This window comes from Dermochelys coriacea, chromosome 8 (genome assembly GCF_009764565.3).
Source record: "Dermochelys coriacea isolate rDerCor1 chromosome 8, rDerCor1.pri.v4, whole genome shotgun sequence".
Taxonomy (NCBI): Eukaryota; Metazoa; Chordata; order Testudines; family Dermochelyidae; genus Dermochelys; species Dermochelys coriacea.
Window position 1 is genome coordinate 95,889,713 of NC_050075.1, and position 20,140 is coordinate 95,909,852.

A 20,140-nucleotide genomic window follows, 5' to 3' on the forward strand; every position below is an offset into this window, starting at 1 on the left:
TGGTGGAATAATTCTGTCATCTTAATATACTCTTTAATTAAACATTGCAGTGGACTGAAGGCTTCAGTGACTTTCTTTTGTTAACTTAGACCTTTTTCTTGATCAGGATCACATGTAGCTGTTACACTGGGTCTTGGCTGCAAGACTACCTAACTTAAATTTTTCTGAACTGCAATAAATTTGCCATTTGCTGGCCCAGTCACCTGAACAATCTAAATTATTTTGGATAGGACTTGCATCTTTGATAACGTTTGGGCTCAGGTCCACAAAAGGGACTTAGGCCCCTAGAAAATCACCTAGAAAAACCATGTTAGGTGCCTATGCTCCTATACAAGGAATAGCGAGAAATAGGCACCTTAGAATGCAATCCACAAAGCCAGCATGCTGGGCAGAGAACTACCTAAGCTAGCCAAAGGAAGATATTGATGAGAGGGGTGTGTCCTAAACCCTGCTCCTCTCACAGAGATAGGTGTCTGTCTCTCTCTGTGATCCATGAACTGGAAGAAGATAGGTGCTCCTCTGCTTAAGTCATGTGTGGGGCCTGATCTGGTAGTTATGCTCACTGGCTACCTAACTATTCAAAACAGCTGGCAAAGGGAGGACCTCCCTTATAAGCTTTAGCCTAAGAGCATTCTCTCAGGATGTGGGAGACCACTGGTTCAAATTGCCCCTTTGCTTGATAGGAAGGGATTTGAACAAGGATCTGCCACCTCTCGGGTGTGCCCCAGCCACTGGGCTACAGAGTCATTCTCACTCTGGCCCAATTAATACTTAGTTATGCAATTATTCAATAGGAGAGTTAGGGAGCCCTACATTGGAATATTCCATAGTGCAATGATTCAGCCACTCAGCTGAGAGTTGGGGAGAGGTCTCCGCAGGCAAAGGGAGAACTAGAAAGTGGTTTCCCACATCCTGAGTGAGTGCTGTAACCACTGCGCTAAAGGTGACAAGGGAGATACTCCCCACCCCATTATGGGTGGAGCTGGGCAGCTTCTGAGCATGCCTACTGGATCAGGCCCCACACACAACTTAGGCAAAGAAGCACCTATCTTTCCTCTGCGATCCTTGTGCATCACTCTGGAGCTTAGGCTGCCGTTGGTGCCTGGACACCTAGAGCAAGGCAAAGTGTGCATGTCCAGAGGCAGAAACAGACACCTAGGGAACTTCTACTGCAAAAACCTAGGTGCCAAATGAGTTTTAGGTGCCTACAGGGTTGAACATAGCCAAGCAAGGATTTTGTGGATCACAGTGGTGCCTAAAAATGGGGATTAGGTGCCTAAATATCATTGTGGATCTGGCCTTGGTTCCTATGTTACACCACCAGTTCTTCTCTAGCCTGCACTTGCCCACCAAATAATACAGATATCTCCATCCTACTCTCCCTCCAGGGACCAACTTTTCCTTAACTCACTCTATTACAATAATCTGCATTTCTTTCATTCACCCTATTTTTACCTGTGTTCAGTTATGCCTTACACCACAGAGTAATTGCAGACTAATAAGTATATTTAATCAGCCACAATTGACATCTAATTACAGTTAAACTTAATTATTCCAGTTGGGTATGAACATAATTATTAGACTTTGCAAAGGTTAACCCTGAGCAGCCCAGATATTTTTATTATTGCTCACTTCCTCAAGTAACTACCCATACTCATTCTTACTTATCAACCAACGACTACCTTTTTGGCCTTCTTCATGGCCTCTAGAGTTAACTTCTTATGGAATCCAATGATACCTCTAAGCATAGTCCTACTGCCACTGTGCTCTCCGTAATCCACTGGTTCCGCAGCAGACTTGTCCGGACAGGCCAGTCATACAATCAAATAATATTTTATGCTTATGTAAAACCTTTCAGCTGAAGTGTTTTGCAAACAATCTCTACCAATATGCCTGGATGACAGGTAGATTCAACTCTTTGCACATGAAAAGTCTAGACAAGTTGGGAAGAGCAGTACAGCCTCTACCAAGTGGTTACCTGTAAAAACCAGGCAAAAAATGTTAAAAAATCACAACCATTGATCTCCCCTCTCCCTGTCAATGATTCGTATCTGTGAGCTTTGAATTGGAGGGATTAGCAGTTAGCCCTATTGATTTGACTGCTAACCCTTTTCTAACAGGGCTGCAATTGCTAGTATACAGACTAGTCTGGTAGTTAGAGTATGAAGGCATGAGTTTTGGCTTCTAGTCTCCCTTCTGAAACTGATATGCTGTGTGACTTGGGTCAGTCATGTTGCTTCTCCGTCTGTTACCTTATATGTAAAACAAGGATATATTTAATATTTTATTTGCTTTAAAGCAGTGGTAAGTATCTTTATTTTAGAAAAAAATGAAATGAAATATTGTTATATATTCACTTCTAATCTGTGTAAAACTACTGCTTTGTGTTGGCAAGTTTACGAAGTAAAAAAGGTATTTTGCTGATAAAGTAGATGATTTTAGCTTTGCCTTTTGAAGTATGCTTTATCTACTTAAACGGCACAGATTCTGGGTAATGTCACTGAAATCTAGATCTGGTATTTTGGCCACGAAAGGGCTCTCCTTTTTCAATCAATGTAACAGCCATCCTTTGAGAATGCAGTGCCAGTTGAGTTGTACTGACTTTGGCCAATTCTTTTGCTTGGTGTGAGAACAAAAGCCATCAGCTGCAATGTACAGAACTTTGCATTTATGTTACAAAATATATATATGCAATTTCTTGAATGAAGCAATTTGATAGAAAAGGAAATATTTAATATTCGAAGAGCTACCCACCAGCACTCCTATTTTGGGGAAGAAAATGTACCTGTCTAAAATTCTGCCAAATATCCTCTTTCATAAATTTGTCATGTATACACAACCAGAAGTGAAAATAAATGTAATCACAGAAAGGAAAAAGTAAGATTGCTGGTAGGTTTTAAGTGTGTTATTGCAGAGCAAAACTGTAGGTCGTTTTAGACTATCTTGACTTGTGTGCAGCTGTATTGTACGTTGTAAGTATTGTCCTTCTTATAATCAGTCTTTATTTAACAGTGTTTCCACCTGCCTGCTGCTTTACAGCATGCACTTAGTTTGAAGTAGCAGCAATAGCTTGTGCAGAGGTATCTGGATCACTTGCAGCAGAAACCAAATTGTTCCAATGCCCTCTATTAACAGGGTTGATCCGCTGTCTGTAAAAGGGGAGGAAAAAACAAGTAGACTCAAATTATTGACTGTATTAATCTTTCTTTAGTCTTAGCTTGTGTTGACAAAAATGAAGTTATTACAAGCTTGACTGTTAACTACAGAGTGAATAGCTACAAGAGGGTGAAAGCTGGATTCTCTTACATCATCTCAAGATGTGTTAGCGAACTCTAGTTGCAGCAATACAAAATGCTGCCATCAATTACATCTTTGCAACCCCAGCACAGACGATAGTCAAACAACTCTTAGAGATCAAGAGAGGAAAACATAAACAAACCTTAACAGAAATATGATAGACCTTTATTCCATCCTACAACAGAACCTTGCTAATCCTCACTCCAAAGCAGAGAACTACTGCAGTGAGGTCTCATAACTAATAATACCTCCCTATCCTCACCCTGCTCAAGAAGGGTTAAAAAGCTCCTCTGGGCATAATCAGCCTCAACCTGGTACACCTGTGAGGCTTGTCAAGCCTACAAAGGGGTGAATCTTAAAAAGGAGGATCCAAACCCAGACTGAGGTTGGTACTGAAGTGACTAAAGCTTGATCAGGGAGCTCCCTAACCCCCCTACCAAGCAGGTACTGTTTATTAGGAAAGCTGTTGAAGTGCCTCTTCTGTCTGGTCCCCTCTAAAGAAGTAGAGGGGCCATATTTGCTTAGGTTTCCTTTTAAGAGCCCTAGGTCCTTTGGCCATACAAGGAGTTAGGAGCCTAGTCCCCTCCACAGAGCCTACTGACCTTTTAGAGCTACAGGGTGAGCCCAGACTGTTTTGTGAGCTGCAGGACTATTTGGTTTGCTTTTTTCATTTGGACTGCATTAGGCCCCCTGGAAGGGTGCATCCTTCCTAAAACAGATAGCTGGAGGGCAACGCCCTGAATTCCAAACCAGCTCTGCAGCAATATCCATAGCCAGGGAAGGACATCTGGGGCAACAGAGGCACCAACCATCACCCTCAGGGAGTGCCCTAGTTGTACAACATACCAGGCTAGATCTTAATGCTTTTCAATCATAGCTCTCAAAGCACTTGACAAAGGAGGTAAGCTTTCTTATCCCTGTTTTAAAAGGAGGAAATTGAGGCACGGGGTGGTGAAGTGACTTGTTTGAGGTCACCCAGCAATCCAGCAACAGGGGTGGGACTAGAACCCACCAGATCACCTGGGACCCTCTCCTCTAACTGATGCTGCCTCCACAAAGGTAGACTACAGCTTCCTCTTTTTCCTACAAACTATGCAACAGCAACTTACAAGAACATGATCTCTTATAAATAGACATAAACTGCACTTACCTAAGTAAGAGAACAAGTGACCCTAGTATGAGTGCCTACCACTCATTAATGTATTTAGCCTCCTAATACCTCAGGCCACTAGGGAAGTGCTATAATCCCCATTGTACAGATGCATAACTAAAGCAATGATTAATTAAGTGACTTTGACAAAATTTGTGGCAGAACAGGGAATTGAACCCAGTTCTCCTAAGTCCAGGCTCCAGCCTTCATCTCTTCCTTCCCAGGAGGCAGGATTTGGGCCCTCACTTAACAATCTTCAAGAGTCAGTAATTTATACTGGGTCTCCCATTCACTGGTGGGAATTAGTGAGGTTCTACTGTATACCAGTGTAACATATTACTAACTTCATGCTACCCATAGTACATTTCACTTACAGTAAGTATGCATCCTGTTCCAGGTTACTCAGATAACGGTGTGTTTCACACTGGTAAAGTGACCGGTATCTAGTATTCCACTTGCACTTTTCTTGTTTTGTGATGTCATAGCGACCAACACCAACTGGGTTCTGAAAAAAGGAAGTCAGACATAGTTCTGCATCGTTAAAGGTGCAATTATACATGCGCCAGTGAAGTTCTGCCCATGACTACAGTGGCAACAGGATCAGGGCCTCAGTTTGAAAACAAGAATCTGGAATATTTAACAACAATCACCACCACCACCTCTTGTACGTGAGAATGGAGGAATTAAGGCCAGATCCTTCCATTTGGGTTCAGAGTCTATACAACAACCATCATAATCAGATCCTACAGTTCCAATTTCCCTGAAGATGTTGGGAACCATTCCCTTGAAATGTGATTTTCCCAATAGCCTAGAACTAGCTCTAGTCAAGTTATAGCAATGTTACCCCGTAATTTAATCTGTGGAGTTCCTGTATCAATTACAAAGCAGTCTTCATCCTTTATCTTTTTCAAATTGCCTGTTGCCTACTCTTCTGCATAAAGGCAGGAAACTCTAAGGGAGTCTGCTCCTCATCCCTCACCATAGGGACTACTTCACATTAAAGCTTTTTCTGGCTTCTTTGAGCCCTTAAGGCTTTGTTCTACTTCACTAAGGGAAACTTGAGAAGATTATTACTACAGATGACATAAGAAAGGGCATTAAGGTAAGGAGCAGTTACCAGCACCATCCCTTCAGCACTGTGCTGCTAAAAGAAATTCTGTTTTTTCATAATAGAAATGTGACTTTGAGTGCATATGTTGCCCTGCCCCCAAAGGATTAAAATCTGCTGCATAACTTAGAACATGCCTGAAATACAATCACTTGGCTAGAGAGCAGTAACCACTTGATAGACGGCATAACTGATGTGGGAGGAGAAGGGTGTCCCAGGAATTTTGGCTAAGGAGGCAGAGCTATCTTATAAAAGTATCAGAGTCTCCAATGTTCATACCAACAATGTTGTTTCCAGTGTTGTTGTAGCTGTGTTGGTCCCAGAATATGAAAGAGACAAGGTGGGTGAGGTAATAGCTTTTATTGAACCTGCTTTTTAGCTGCACAGAGCTCTGAAGAAGAAGCTTGTATAGCTCAAAAGCTTGTCTGTTTCTCTGAAACCTGTTTATGGACAAAGCTGTAGAGCAGCATTCTTTGGGTTAGAAGGATTTGGACCTCCAGTGGAAAGATCAGTAAAGGGTGTGTGTGTGTCATGGAAGAAGCGGACAGCATGAACATTTTCATGCACCTACATCTATAGATGTACCTACCATAGATTTTTCCACTCACCGTGTTTCCAATAAAGAGGCGGTATGCTTTCCTGTCAACCCTTTTTGCAGATGACCAAAATGGAGGTTGATTGAAGTATTCTGATCGCTCCACGGGTTTTGGATCATATGAGCCTGGCCCTACAGCATACTACAACAAAGTGATAACCGGTAAATCATTGACGTACTGACGTAGGTACCTAACTCGTGCTTAAAGTTAGGCACCTGCTTAAGTATCTTTCTGAATTGGGGCCTCAGTTAATTCTGTTGTATTCTGGTAGCCACAGCACTGAGAGGCTGCTTCATGAGAAGTATTAAGTGCAGGAAACAGTCATGGCTGTGCTGCAATGGTGGGAATAAGCACACCAGAAACATGAAAGACAAAACAAGCAGCATGCTAGAAATGAGACTCTCGCTTATGCTAAACCTCCAACCTGCTATTTGCAGTTGGAATTCAATAGAGTGACCCACCATGCATTTGTTAACAACTATGGTGTAGATATCCACCTTTACTCATACGCAACATCCTGTCATACAGGCATGGTATGGGCCTGACCCTTCTGCTCCCATTGAATTCAGAGGGAGCTTTGCAATGCGGCCTGAATCTGAAACAGGACTATGCAAAAAACCTCCTTTGTTTGCCAAAAGCTGGGAATGGGTGACGGGATGGATCACTTGATGGTTACCTGGTCTGCTCATTCCCTCTGAAGCACCTGGCATTGGTGACTGTCAGAAAATAGGATACTGGGCTAGATTAACCTTTGGTCTGACCCAGTATGGCCTTTCTTTTGTATATTCTTATGTTCTCCTTACTTCAACCAATTTATTCCCCATGTGAATTCAAAATTATATTTGCTGATGTTTATGGCTGTCAAATTGTTAGCCCTGAAGACCCAACACAGCTGAGAGACAGTGATCTGGATTCTAGTCCTTCTCATGTACGAACAAAACCATTAGCTAAAGTCCAGTGATAGATCTTTATTGTTGATGATATATGAAGAAGAAAGAATCCAGTTTGACCTTCAGGTCCCAGGGTGAGTTTGCAATGTGTGTGGTTAGATAAACTATCTTTTCACTTATAATCTGAGCAGATTTGATCTGGAGTCACTGGGTGCCTCTAACCATTGAACCCCATGATGTTACTTTTAATTCCTATGCTGCAAGTACTTAAGCATGTGCATAACTTTAAGCACATGCTTAAATCCCATGAAAAGGCTATGTTTAAAGTTATGCATGTTGTATGTGCTTTGGTGACTGGGTTGGGATTACTCAAAATTCATCTTAAAGCTGCTGAATCGGGGCAATAAGTAGTTACCTGAGCAACATGAGAGCACATTGCAAGATGCTGTCAGCCGGAACCATGAAAATGCCAATTGTAATGACAAGAGCTAAATTTTCAAAATAACTTGTGATAAAAATAATAGATGCTAAGAAGCACTTCTTTCAAAATGCATGGCTGAGCAAATGGATGCCGTCATTTTAATTTAGCTCCAAGAGCCCCAACGGGGTTGGCTACCAGTGCACGTAGAGGGGTACTATGTCCTGCCAGATGCCTGCCGCTGCCCAAGGAGTTTACTTGTAGCGAGGCAACACACAGCCCAGAGAGGCTTATTGCTCTCCGAGTGTGGTTATTGTTACTGTACTACCTGTTAATTCCAAATTTTACTCAAAAAAATGTTAGGGGGGTTATGCAATGAGCCCTTCCACAATGAACCATAGCTGGTTGTCGGAGGAGGAGAGAATGTAAGGGGCTGACTCACCTTTCCAGGGCTCCTTTGGCTATTTAGTTATTCTTTCATTGTCTCCTAATGTACACACACCTCCAGGTTTCCCCTTTATTTGCCCCCCCCCTTTTCCCTGCCACCCCAACTAGCCCTAGCGCTCTCTTTCATGGGATAATGGCCACATCACACTCACCCCACCCTGGGTAATAACTCACCTGGGAGCTATTTTACAACCCCATTTATTTTTTTAAACTAGTGTAAAGTTTCCAGAGGTTGCAGATTGAGGTTGAAAGGCAGCCAGGCTCGTGGGTGCAGACAGGGAGGCCTTGAATGCTTCCAGGTGTTTTCCCCACAGCTTCCTCCTCAGCCCCTGGGCTCCTTTATAATTGCCATGTTAGTTTAAGTACTCAGTTGGGAGCCTTAAAATTGGCTTCCAACTCAAAGAGCTGAGAGGAGTCGGCATGAGAGAAGGGGGAGGAATAAAGGTTTCAGCTGCCTTTGTTAGTAATAATTGAGAAGTAGAAGGAAAAGATCATGAGGCTACTCATTTCCTCCCGCTCCAGCCCATCCTGGGCACAGGGATTTCCCTGGTGCTTTTGGTGATGAGCTATCAGCTGGGCACTGGTACATGGCTGTGACCCCACCAGAGGAAAGGCCAATCAGACCATGGCTTTGGACAGCTCTGCCCCAGCCCTCCTCATGGCAAATTTTGACTGCACGGAGAATCCTCTGCAGGGGACCAGGAAAGGGAAGATAATGCCCTGGCAATGGCTGACCATCCTTCTACATGAGAGCTCTGCAGACCAATCCAGCACAATCACCCCTTGTCCAATCCAGACAGGTTGCTCTTCAGCTGCACATTTCACCTGGGGTAGTCCCAGTCCTAGACGGTCCAGGTGGTTTTCCCGTCTTCCCCTTTAGCCTCACAGTCTCTCTCAGTGCCATGTGGTATATTTGCAGCAGATGGCATCCTGCACAGTAACATTTGCAGCAGAGACAGGAGAGGAAAGGAACATGGTGTCACTGACCGTGGTGCGTGGACACTGGCTGAGTGTGGCCCAGAAGATCCGCTCCGTGGAGCAGCCGGGGTTCCGAGCGAGGGTGCTGAAAACACCATTTTTCTTTCTCTCCTTGGTGTCCAGCTCTTCCACAAAGCTCTTGACATTGCTGGGGCCGAGCTTGATGCATTTCCTCTAAAGAGATGAAAGAGAGGAAGGGACGTCTGCTGCTGCTGGAGAAAATATGACGCAATTGTCTAGCAAGGCCCTGCTGGTGCCGGCCACAGGAGCTCTCCTGTATCTCTGTGCTCATAGGTCCAATCCGGCCCCCAGGTGAAGCCTGGCAGGGAGAGACCACGGACTTCAGTGGAGCTGGATAAGGTCCATAGACCCTCATTCAGAGTCCATTGACTACTTGATTCCCTTGTCACTGACATGGATCACATCCTCTCTCCTCCCTGCACAATCTCTGCCCCACCCTGGGCTCTCTAGGGCAGATATCTTTCCAGAATGTAACAAATTTACTCCACTGCTTTCCACACCCCAGCAGGTGAGAGGTATCCCCCAAGCTGCCAGGCAGGAAGGCAACTTCCAAACAGAGGTTCTTAAAGGAATACCTCCTCAGAATCCATCCGGAACAAGGCAAAAAGACTGCTCATGGACAACCTTATTCATTTTAGGTCGCTGGTTTGAATCCAGCCCCAGGCCAATAGGGAGAGGAAGCCATGAGTCCTTTTCATTGTCCCTACCAAATGAAGGGCAAACAGCAAGCAAACTAGGGCTTTGTCTATGCTACCACTTTTGTCGGTCGGGGTGTGAAAAAAACATACACACCCCTTACCAACATGTGTTTCACCGACAAAAGTGGTGGTGTGGCCAGTGCTATGTTGGTAGGAGAGGCTCTCCTGACAACATAGCTACTTCCGCTTGTTGGGGGTGGTTTAATTATGCCAGCAGGAGAGCTCTCTCCCACTGGCAAAGAGCGGCTGTGCCGCTGTAAGGTCCGTAATGTAGACATAGCCTAAGTAGCAAAAAGTAAATTTGTTTTTTAGGGCTAGATTTTCATATAAATTGTAGCAACACTGATTTCAAAGGAGTTGTGCTGCTTTACCCCTGCCGTGGATCTGGCCCTCAGTTTTAATAATCTAAGTTGTTAATAATAACGGCAAGGACGGGTTTTAAAGCTATGCTCTCTAACCTGGCAGCACCCCTCTCTTGGCAGCACTCTGTGAGAAATGTCACACCCGCAGGACTAGTTCCTACATTATTAATCAAGGCAAGGGTGTTTTACTAAAAACACAACTCTTACAAGGGTACGTACTTCCACAGCGTAATGGCCGCAGATAATAGGCTTTGACCTGTCTCCTGTGAAGGTGTCATATGGGCCGCGAATACTGACCACACGTTTCAACATCTCGTCTGTACTGTTTTTAAGATTGTAGGTGGCTGGCCCCAAACCACTCCCCTAAAGTCAACGGGAGCAAAAACAACCATCAGTGAGCACTCTGTTAGGGAGCAGAATCCTGGGTCATGCTCATTTGGAAGCCGGACTCTAACTATGGGTTTGTTGCTAGACAATTGCAGCATTGCTGTTATATATTACAGTAGCACCCAGTGGCCCTCACTGAGATCAGGACCCCATTGTGCTTGGTGCTGAACAAATATTTAGTGAGAGGCAGACTCTGCCCCAAAGATCCATGTCCTATGCTCTGCCCATGATTTTTCCCTCTGCTGCTCACTCTTGAGTGGTCAAATAATAAACAAGTAGCCGCCTGTTTGTTTCAATCATCCATTACAAATTGCTCTCTGTACCCTCAACTAAAAGCTTCACCATCAGAATGCAAGGGGTGGTCCCTCAGCATGGCAGTCTTTAAACTAACTGGCTTGGCCCATCTCCTTTGCTTAGTCTCCATTGCACATGGCATGGAGGTGGAACACTCCTAAGAGACTCAGAATGGGGATAATGCCATCTCTATGGGATCCTGCACGTGCACCTCTGAGAGTGGGAAAGTGAACAGCAGGGGAAGCAGGCATTCTCTGTGGCACCATCCCCCCGCTGACCCACTGGCTATGGGCAGTAATCTAGACAAGTTTGTGCTCTACTGAAGCTTGAGGCCGGCTGCCAGATCTCCTGTGGATTCCCCTACTGAGCAGCTGTGGTAGGCTCCACCAATGACAGCACAGCCCTTGAAGGGCCAGTACCACCAGAGGCAGCCGTGGAGCACCCATCAATGCAGATTGGCTCCAGCCTCTGGGGGTTCTCTCCTTTACAGATCCTGTGAGGCTGGGAAGCCTCCACCTCTTCAGGTGAACCTCACTGACTTTTCTTTCCCTTTCGGAAGCTGCTTGACCAGCCTTCCTTCCCCTGTCCCCCCTGCAAGCTGGCTGCATCCTCTCTAGAGAGAACAGCAAATGCTGGTGCCTCCCTGAGCCTTCAGAGACACCTGAGGGCTCCTGAGTGGCCTAGAGATGGAGACCACAGTCACGCTACTATGGTCCACTGTAATGAACAAGGCAGCAAAATGGGATATTAGATGGATGGGATCTGAGTTACCCAGGAAAGAATTTTCTGTAGTATCTGGCTGGTGAATCTTGCCCATATGCTCAGGGTTTAGCTGATCGCCATATTTGGGGTCGGGAAGGAATTTTCCTCCAGGGCAGATTGGAGAGGCCCTGGAGGTTTTTCGCCTTCCTCTGTAGCATGGGGCACGGGTCACTTGAGGGAGGCTTCTCTGCTCCTTGAAGTCTTTAAACCACGATTTGAGGACTTCAATAGCTCAGACATAGGTGAGGTTTTTCGTAGGAGTGGATGGGTGAGATTCTGTGGCCTGCGCTGTACAGGAGGTCGGACTAGATGATCAGAATGGTCCCTTCTGACCTTAGTATCTATGAATCTATAAAATACCCTGAGAGGTCAGCTCCCACAGATCCCTCACTTTCGTTCTTCCTGGTCATTCAAGCCCTGGGCAATGGCTGGTATGCAAGTCAATAAGGGAGCTAAAGGAAAAACAAATAGCGTAGACTTGCCGCAGCAGTAGGTAAGACAGATTTTTCGGCTTTGCTGTCCATTATCCCTTGAGAGTTTGCCGAGCGTCTCTCCTTCTCCGCAATCAGGGCATAAGGGTTTCCATTCTTGCCGTAAGTCCCAGGGCCAGGATGGCAATCCTGCAGAAAGAAGAGGGAGAGGATTATGAACAAAAATGGATACGACTGCCAATAAAGAGCCAGATTCTGCCATTTCAACCATATTAAAAGCAGTGACACTTTGTAATTCAGTAGTGCCCAGAGGTCTTAACTGAGGCCTGGTCTACACTGGGAAGGGGGCAGGGGGGAATTGATCTAAGATTCGTGAGAATAGCGTAGCTGAAGTCGATGTATCTTAGGTCGACTTACCCCACGTCCTCACGGCGCAGGGTCGACTGCCGCCGCTCTCCTGGGATGGAGTACAGGAGTCGACGGCAGAGCAATCGGGAATCAATTTATCACATCTACACTAGATGCGATAAATCGATCTCCGATAGATCTTTCACTATCCGGTGTGTAGTGTAGATGTACCCTGAGATCTGGGCCCTCTGGAGCTAGGTAGTGCACAAACATCCAAAGCCTCAGCCTCTGCCCTGCAGACCTTCCTCTCCATTAGGCATTTCTCTGTGGAGACATGCTGCCCCAGGGAGGCACTGTGCCTCATAGGAACTCAGGGACCGCAATTGTCGGTGGTGATACTAACAATACCTAGCTTTTAGACAGCACTTTGCATTAGGTGAGCGCAAAGCACTTCTCAGTCTTTAATGTCCTCAGCACACCCCAGTGAGGCAGGGCAGGGCTGTCATCCGCATAGTACAGATGAGGAACAGAGGCACAAAGAAGCCCAGAGACTTGCCCAAGGGCTGTGAAGGACCAGGAAGTAGAACCTGGGTCTCCCAAGTCCTAGTACCCTGGAGAATCCTCCTGCCATGGCCCCCGAGTGAAGGAATACAAGGAGAGGAAGGTTCCATGGGGGTGTTCCCTGGGCACACTATGCGCTAGATGACCTAAAGAGAACCCCAGTAAGGAATACCAAAGCTCCCCCTTTAGAGCAGATCAGGCAGCAATTCCCTTGCCCTACCACATCCCCTCCATGAAAACTGGCTCCGTTTGGACCTGGAGGGCAGCTGTTCCCCAATTCTAGATTAGAGTCAAAACTCACTTGCCTCCAGGCCGTGAAACCTACAGCACAGAATTAAGTTCTGGGTCTTTATGATGCCTGTACAAATGCCACCCTCTTTGTGCTTCATATTTCTGGGGTGAATGCAGCCCTCTACTCCTTTCCTATTGGAATCAATGAGGGTTGTGGGCAAAAGTCTAAAAAGAGAATTGATTCTAAGTTCAGCCATTACCCAATACTTAGACAGAACATTTCATCCCTAGATTTCAAAGCCCTTTGCAAAGAGGATTATTGTTTTACAGGTGGGGAAACTGAGGCACAGAGCAGTGACACAACTTGTCCCAGGACAAAAAGTGAGTGTATGGCAGAGCCCAGAATAGAATCTCTGGGTGAAATCTTGGCCCTACTGAAGCCAATGGCAAAACTCCCATTGATTTTTTTTAATGGAGCAGGATTTCACCCCCACATTTCTTCACTCCCAATGCATTGGCTCAGGTTGCCTCTCTACATTTTGGCAGTTCTGGCCAGGTACAGATTGATACATTCTGTATATGAAGGATAATCAAGTACAATCTTTGCATCTGTCCAAGCAAATAAAGGGAAATCTGGCTTCTTGGAAGGTTCTTGATTAAAAAAATCTGAAAAGATACTAAAGCGTTATTAGATATGAAATCTCTAACTATGAAATGAGGAATTCTGTTATTTCATTGGCCACCCGATACCTTGCCAGCACCAGCAGATCTGTTGCAAGTACAGTAAGCTGTGATTCATGCAAGCTTCCACTGCGCGTCACTGTTGATTCACACATACAACTGTAAAATCAGCAGTCATGTGGCTATGCAACGGATCCGAGTGTTAACACAACATTGTACGGCTGTGGTGAGGGCGACACAGGATATCTGACTGTTGTTCAGGCCCTATGGAGGAGGGATGTTCAACTGGACTGACACAGTTTTTAATTTCTTCTGCCAGGCAGTGGAGATGGTGGGATGGCAAAAGTGGCCAGCCTGAAGGGTTAGAAAGCGGGCAGTGCCTACTAGCATTCTGCCCCACATCCTGGTGGGACTAGAAGTCTTTATTAGGGAGTTCTGGGGCTAGTAGAATATTTGCAGAACATTATTCTATAGAAAAGCTATTTTAAAAATTAACTATCACTAGCCTGTGTATACTCTGGATTCATAGAGGATAGGACATATATGTAAATGCGTACACACCATATACATACATACATACCCAACACACTGATACTGCATATCGATTCAATATTTAGGTAGTAAGATGGTACGCATTAGAGAAATATCTACGATAGACACTGATTGGATAGACTGCAGTATATACACACAAGCATATGGGCTCAATCCCAGAACTATACCTTACACAGAACTCCCCAGTGAAATCAGTGTAGGTCCCACATAAATAGGGCACCTAAATAATGTGAAATAGAAAACACTGAGATTGTGGTTCAGTTTTTCCCTAGATCAATGATCTCTTATCTGCTCTTTTTGAATAACTCCCTTGTTAGTTAGGATGATTTTAATTGGGCTATCAACAGACTATGTCAGGCACCAATGAGCAGAAAGCAGGTTTCTTTAACCCTATTAGTGGTAACATCATCCAAATCAAGCAACTGGGAAATTGAACAGCTATCAGGAAGCATAGCCAGGCATTGGCCCTTATTATTTCTTGCACCACCTACTGTACTTTTAAATTTTGCACAGTTGTAAAAGGGACTTGTTTTGGCCCCCAAAAGTGTGTATCATATTATTAGGTGATCCAATAATAATATTTAGCTCTGCAACAAGAGGTACCAGATTATCTGCCTTACATGTTTCTTGTCAAGTTACTGCAGTATCTATTGCTTGAATCCGATACATACCCTAATGCAGTCTCTAAACCTCTCTTCTCCAGTGTCACAAACACCTTTGATACTTGAAGGTCGGGTTTCTTGCAGAAAATCTTTGATGTTGTAAGTTCCTGGGCCCAGTTTTTCTTTCTTTCTTATTGAGAAAAAGATTTTAAAATTTTAATAACAACAAAGCCAGGATTCTAATTTACCCATGCAAATCACACCTCTAGTTCAATCTATCCTGTGTCACTTAACAGCTGAAAGATTAAACCAGAAGGAACAGTCAGATTTCTCATCCACACATAGGGACAAATTCAGATCTCACCAGATACTTGCGTTTCTTCAATGTCTCCTTAAAATTAAAATGGGGCATCTGGGTAAGTCGTGCCGGTTCCTCTGCTTTGGCCCAGCCAGAATTTGAAGCCTTCACATGCAGCACAGAGGAGCTAAAGCTTCCATGGTCAATATTGTAGGTGCCTGGGCCTATCTTTCTTCCCTAAAATAAAGTGTAAGGTTAAAACTAAAGGCTTGATTTACCATTGAGTTAAGCCAGTTTTACACTGATTAAATACCATTGAAAAATGGAGTGCTACAGTGGTGAATCAGGCCCTAAGAATTCTAATCATATTGTTTGCAAATTCTCCTTGCTATAGGCACAGAGAGAGAGAGAGAGAGAGAGAGAGTGAGTCAGTGGAGCTATAACAAGATACACCAGCTGAGGATCTGCACCCACAGATTACTAGCACGTTGGATAAACTGCTGACACAGGAAATCTACTCAAAGGTTCTGTAAGTACACATTACACTGAGAAGTAAATTACATTGGAGAGAGCTTCATCCTATATCATGAACATCAACAGGAGTTTTGCCATTGATTTCATTGCCATTGGCCCTATGTTAAATGGACTGATTCGATTAGATTCAGTGATATTATCAAATTAATTTGAAAGCAGCAGAATGGATCCATTCAGATTTTTCATGGAAATTGAATTCGGGAAAAAGAATCCAAACGTATAATTTTTAGTTTAGTTCTGCATCTGGAGCTGAATAGGTATTTGTTTTGTACATAAAATAGAGAGACAGACTCACCAACTCTGAAGAGACCTTTTTGCAGTAGGGCGCCTGTGTGTATGTACCAGGTTTCTTACACTTTGGATAAACGGCTGACACATCAAATCTAGCGAAGGATGATGTAAATATACAGTAAATTTTGAGTTAAAACAGGACTGATTTTTTACAAACAGAGGTCCTGGTCCGGTGAACATTTAGGACTTGATCCAATGTTTATTGTAGTCTGTACAAAGGGTTTCACGGACATCAATAGATGTTGTATCAGGCCCTTAGTACTGGACTGCTCAATACTGCAAAGACACGTGCTTCATTTTGTGAGTAGTCCCATTAAATTCAGAGGGATTACTCATGCTTAAAGTGAAGCATGTGCATAAATCTTTGCAGGTTTGGGGCCTAAATGCTTTCTGCAGTGAGTAATCTCCTGGATGTCAATGGGATGACTACTCACTAGAGTAAGCACAGGGCCCAAGACTAAATGTTTGCATGATCAAGGCCCTTAAGCTAATGTACTGTACAAATTACATACAGACACTACTTTATCTACTGCTGAAATGCAGCCACCTCTAGTGTGAATCATGGCAGCTGTTTAACAGCACAGAGTAATGCTACAGGAATTGAAGTAAGTTTCTCCAGTGGAAACTACAGCGAGATTTTAGGTAGGCAGAAGCAAATGATCCAAATTGGAATTTGACCAAGATAATAGAGTTAATGGCTACTGTCAGTTCAAAAATCATGTTTTAAAACAAACAAACAAATATCCATCCCTAATGTTACTAAAACCTCAGGCTATTAAAACAGAATTTTAAAAATCAAATTTTCTGTTCACTGTGGATGCTTTTTGTTTTTCCATTTCTCTCAACTTAGACAATGAAAGCAGACTGGCCATTTCCACATTTTTATTTGCATCTAGTCAATTTCCCTAAAATGAGCAGGCACTAGTCGAATGGTGTGATGTTTGGGTTGCAAACACTATAAGGAAATGTTAATATTTCTTTAAAATTCCATTGGATTTAACCTAAGTTTGGGGTCAAATTTGACCTGTTCAATGTCTTTTAACAATGGTTCTCAGTGGGATCTTTAATAACAACAAATGATTAGAACCTTGGCTTTTCATCTGGAAGGTGCCACCTCCAAGTGCCCCATCCTGTAGCCAAAACTCTTGAAGAAATCAAAGGGAACTTGGACTCAAGCCCTGGTAACACAGCTATTCCCAGTAGAATTTTTGACACAAACTATATCAATAAAAATCTAGACCACATTCTTAGCTGATGTAAACTGGTGTAGCTCTATTTTAAAACAGCTGAGAAATCTGACCCTTCACTTGCCAAATTCCTCTGCATTTAAATAGATATTTCTATATTGTACAAATTAAACTAATTAAAATAAATGAATATTCATAAAGCACTTTGCAGGTGAAAAGCAGTATATGAGACCTTGAGCCTGCAAACGGTAATGCCATAATGCCTAGCTGTGAAAAGTCAAAGGACTTCAAAGGGATTGCTCATGTGAATCAAGTTACTCACCTGTGTGAATGTTTGCAGGATCAGGGTCTTCGTGCCTGGTATTACCCTTGAAAATCCCCAAACAGGAATTAGGCATACAGATTCATAGATTTCAAGGCCACAGGGGACTATCATGAGCTAGCAATGTTTCTGTATTTTATTAGCAGATTGAAAACTTGCTGCTGTGTGAGCTAAATGAACAAAATCTCTCTCTCCTGCTGTTCAACAACCATGAACTAGTAAAGGCGCTGCAGGCCAACACAGTTCCAAGAGGGCAAAGTGTGATTTAAGGGATAGGTGTTTGTTCTGAATAAATAACACAGGTCATTTTAAATAAGGAGGAGAAGCAGTCAATGTATTCTAGATTAACCAGCTGGTTAAAAATCTTATTGACCCAGTTAAAATATATTATGGTAGAGCTTGTCAAAGAGTTGTGTGTCTCAGTCCCTCACCTGACTTTGAAAATCTCAGCCAGTACGTGTATCATTGTGTTGTTAAAAACATGATTCAAAATCTTTAAATATACACTACATACTGGAAACCATATGATTGTACCGATTCAAAAAATGTAGTCAAAGCAAAATCACTGAAACACAGGGCCATACTGTGGCGCAGTTTAACGCAGTCATGCAGGGCTATAAGGGGGAGTATGATTTCCCAAACCAACCCCTATGCAGCCTCCCTAGATCACTAGTCTCAGTGCAGAGAAAGAGAGCAGAGTTTTTGCAAGACCATTGGATCCCACCCACGCAGGTGGAAGTGGGCAGACATGGGTGGGAAGTGGGCAGTGCCTTGACTCCACTCTCCTGGGTACCAGCATGTGGGGGAAGTGATCTGCACGTGGCAAAGGGCTGTTGCAGATTGCTTCCCCACAGGAGCAAGTGGGGAATGGGAAGGAAATGTGGCTCTTTGGGGCTCCTCCTGGGGCAGCATGGCTCAACTCAGCACCACCCCTTACATGTGGCTGTGCCTAACGGCTCAAGCTTAGCCTCTGGGAAGCAGAGATCGGAGTGTGTACTTTAAAAAATATTGTCAGTCATATGCCAGACCATTTAAAACATCAGGTGTGATGTGCAGTATTTTGAAATTAAATTCACTTTTACCTAGAATGGGGGAAGTCATAAAGAAAGCCAGGGTCAGCCCAAAATCCAGGACCCCCCAAACCTGCTGGCTTATTTCTGAAGAAAAGGACTTATCAGAGAATGGAGTCCTGGCTCGTTGGATCCATTCAGTCAGGTTACAGTAACCCACTACTGTATAGGCAAAATATCCTGCAGGAGCTCGTAATGTATAGGTATGAACACATGTGTATGTGTGTGTGTGACTAGTAGCTGCATGAATGTGTTCAGACTTGCCACCAGCTCAATCAGCTGGAGAGAGACTCCTTCACTTTGCATTAACATGAAGATATTTTTTAAGTATCTCCCTTGTACGAAGAAGGAGTCTGCTGTGTGTTTCAGAGACATGTAAAATCTCATTTCTGTTTCCTTGGAAACTCCCCCATTCGGAGTATCACAGCTTGACAGTCCTGCATGTGGGTGCATGCACTCTCCGTGTGTAATAAGCATGTGAATGCATGTATGTATATGATCTCTGCATGGCCAGGTGTGTGATCTGTGTGCCAAGGAGAGTGTGATCTCTTGTCTGCAGGAATGTGTGTGTGATATCTGTGTGCTGGGGTGTTTGGGGGATGGGGAGAATATGTGTGCAGATGATTCAGAAGCTAAGTGTTAGACGGGGGCTGAGCACAGTTCTCTACTGACTCTGGAAAGCCAAGTCAGCTGCAGGCTAGGCCCGTCCCCTCTGGAGCCTCCTCTGGGTGACTCTTACCTGACTGTCTGAGTGCCGAAGGGGGCACCTGTAAAGCCCTTTACTTCCATTCTCTGCTCCCTGGGGATGGAGGGAGCACCCCCCCCCCCAGTGGCACAGCTTCGGAACACTGCTGCTATGACAACCCCATACACTTGTTGCCTTTCTGTTCCCATGAAGGCGGTGCTTCCAGGCAACCCATTGCACGGGGGGGCCTCTGGCTCAATGCCTCCTGTACCCATTACAGCTCAGGGTCAGGCCCTGCCCGAGAGGAGAGGAATGCAGCTGTTTTGAGCTCACTGTTTGATTCTTGTTTAGTTTTGATACAGTACGTTTTACCAGATGTGCACGGGCTTGGCAAGCAGACATGCCCCTGGCCCAGACATGCCTGGGCTCGGAGAGCAGACGGACCCCTCGGCAGATGGGCCAGGGGCTCGGAGAGCAGACGAATCCCTCGGCGGATGGGCCTGGGGCTCGGAGAGCAGACAGACCCTTTGCACAAGACCTTTTTTAGAAAGGGGAAAGCCAAAGCTGTATTAATAGGAAATCTGTGTTGTGGAGCCCCTAATTATCCTTGTACAGCCCCACAGAGCCCATAGGGCTGAAAAGCAGAGCTCTTGTCCACCCCCCCTGTGACTGGTTCTGGCTGTCAGCTGGAGGCTGTGGTCATTATTGGGACCAAATTGCTATTTCTTAACACTGGTTTGTAGCCTGTTCAGGTATTGCTCCAAGCTCCAACTCGGAGTTGCCTATCCGAGGGTCACCCAGCAGCAGTGCTAGTAGAATGCAGCTGATCCTCATTAAATACACACTGTGGCTGGCCCAGAATGGATTCTCCAAGGGGTGAGAAGAAGAGTACAAGAGTCTCCTCCACTCCTTCATTCCTGCACGGAGACCAGCTACAAT

General features: G+C 44.5%; 1 protein-coding gene across 1 annotated transcript; it reads right to left on the reverse strand.

Moving 5' to 3' along the window:
• Window positions 1–2,895: 2,895 nt before the first annotated feature.
• Window positions 2,896–19,476, reverse strand: LEXM (lymphocyte expansion molecule). The gene is made up of 10 exons (XM_043491314.1): window positions 19,256–19,476; window positions 15,942–16,029; window positions 15,179–15,349; window positions 14,884–15,000; window positions 11,891–12,028; window positions 10,185–10,328; window positions 8,894–9,058; window positions 6,164–6,292; window positions 4,822–4,952; window positions 2,896–3,149 (listed from the first exon to the last, which is right to left on the reverse strand). Exons 1-10 carry the CDS (start codon window positions 19,474–19,476, stop codon window positions 3,047–3,049), a joined length of 1,407 nt encoding a protein of 468 aa, XP_043347249.1. The 3' UTR covers window positions 2,896–3,046.
• Window positions 19,477–20,140: the final 664 nt, after the last annotated feature.

What these genes read in the sequence shown, in the direction of transcription:
- LEXM (XM_043491314.1), bottom strand. Translation starts at nt 19,476, where the DNA reads ATGGGTACAGGAGGCATTGAGCCAGAGGCCCCCCCGTGCAATGGGTTG. An exon ending in GGTTTAGAGACTGCATTAGG is followed by an intron (nt 12,029 to 14,883) that starts GTATGTATCGGA and finishes TTCTTTCTGCAG; the next exon opens with GATTGCCATCCTGGCCCTGG. An exon ending in GCGGCCATTACGCTGTGGAA is followed by an intron (nt 9,059 to 10,184) that starts GTACGTACCCTT and finishes TCATCTCTTTAG; the next exon opens with AGGAAATGCATCAAGCTCGG.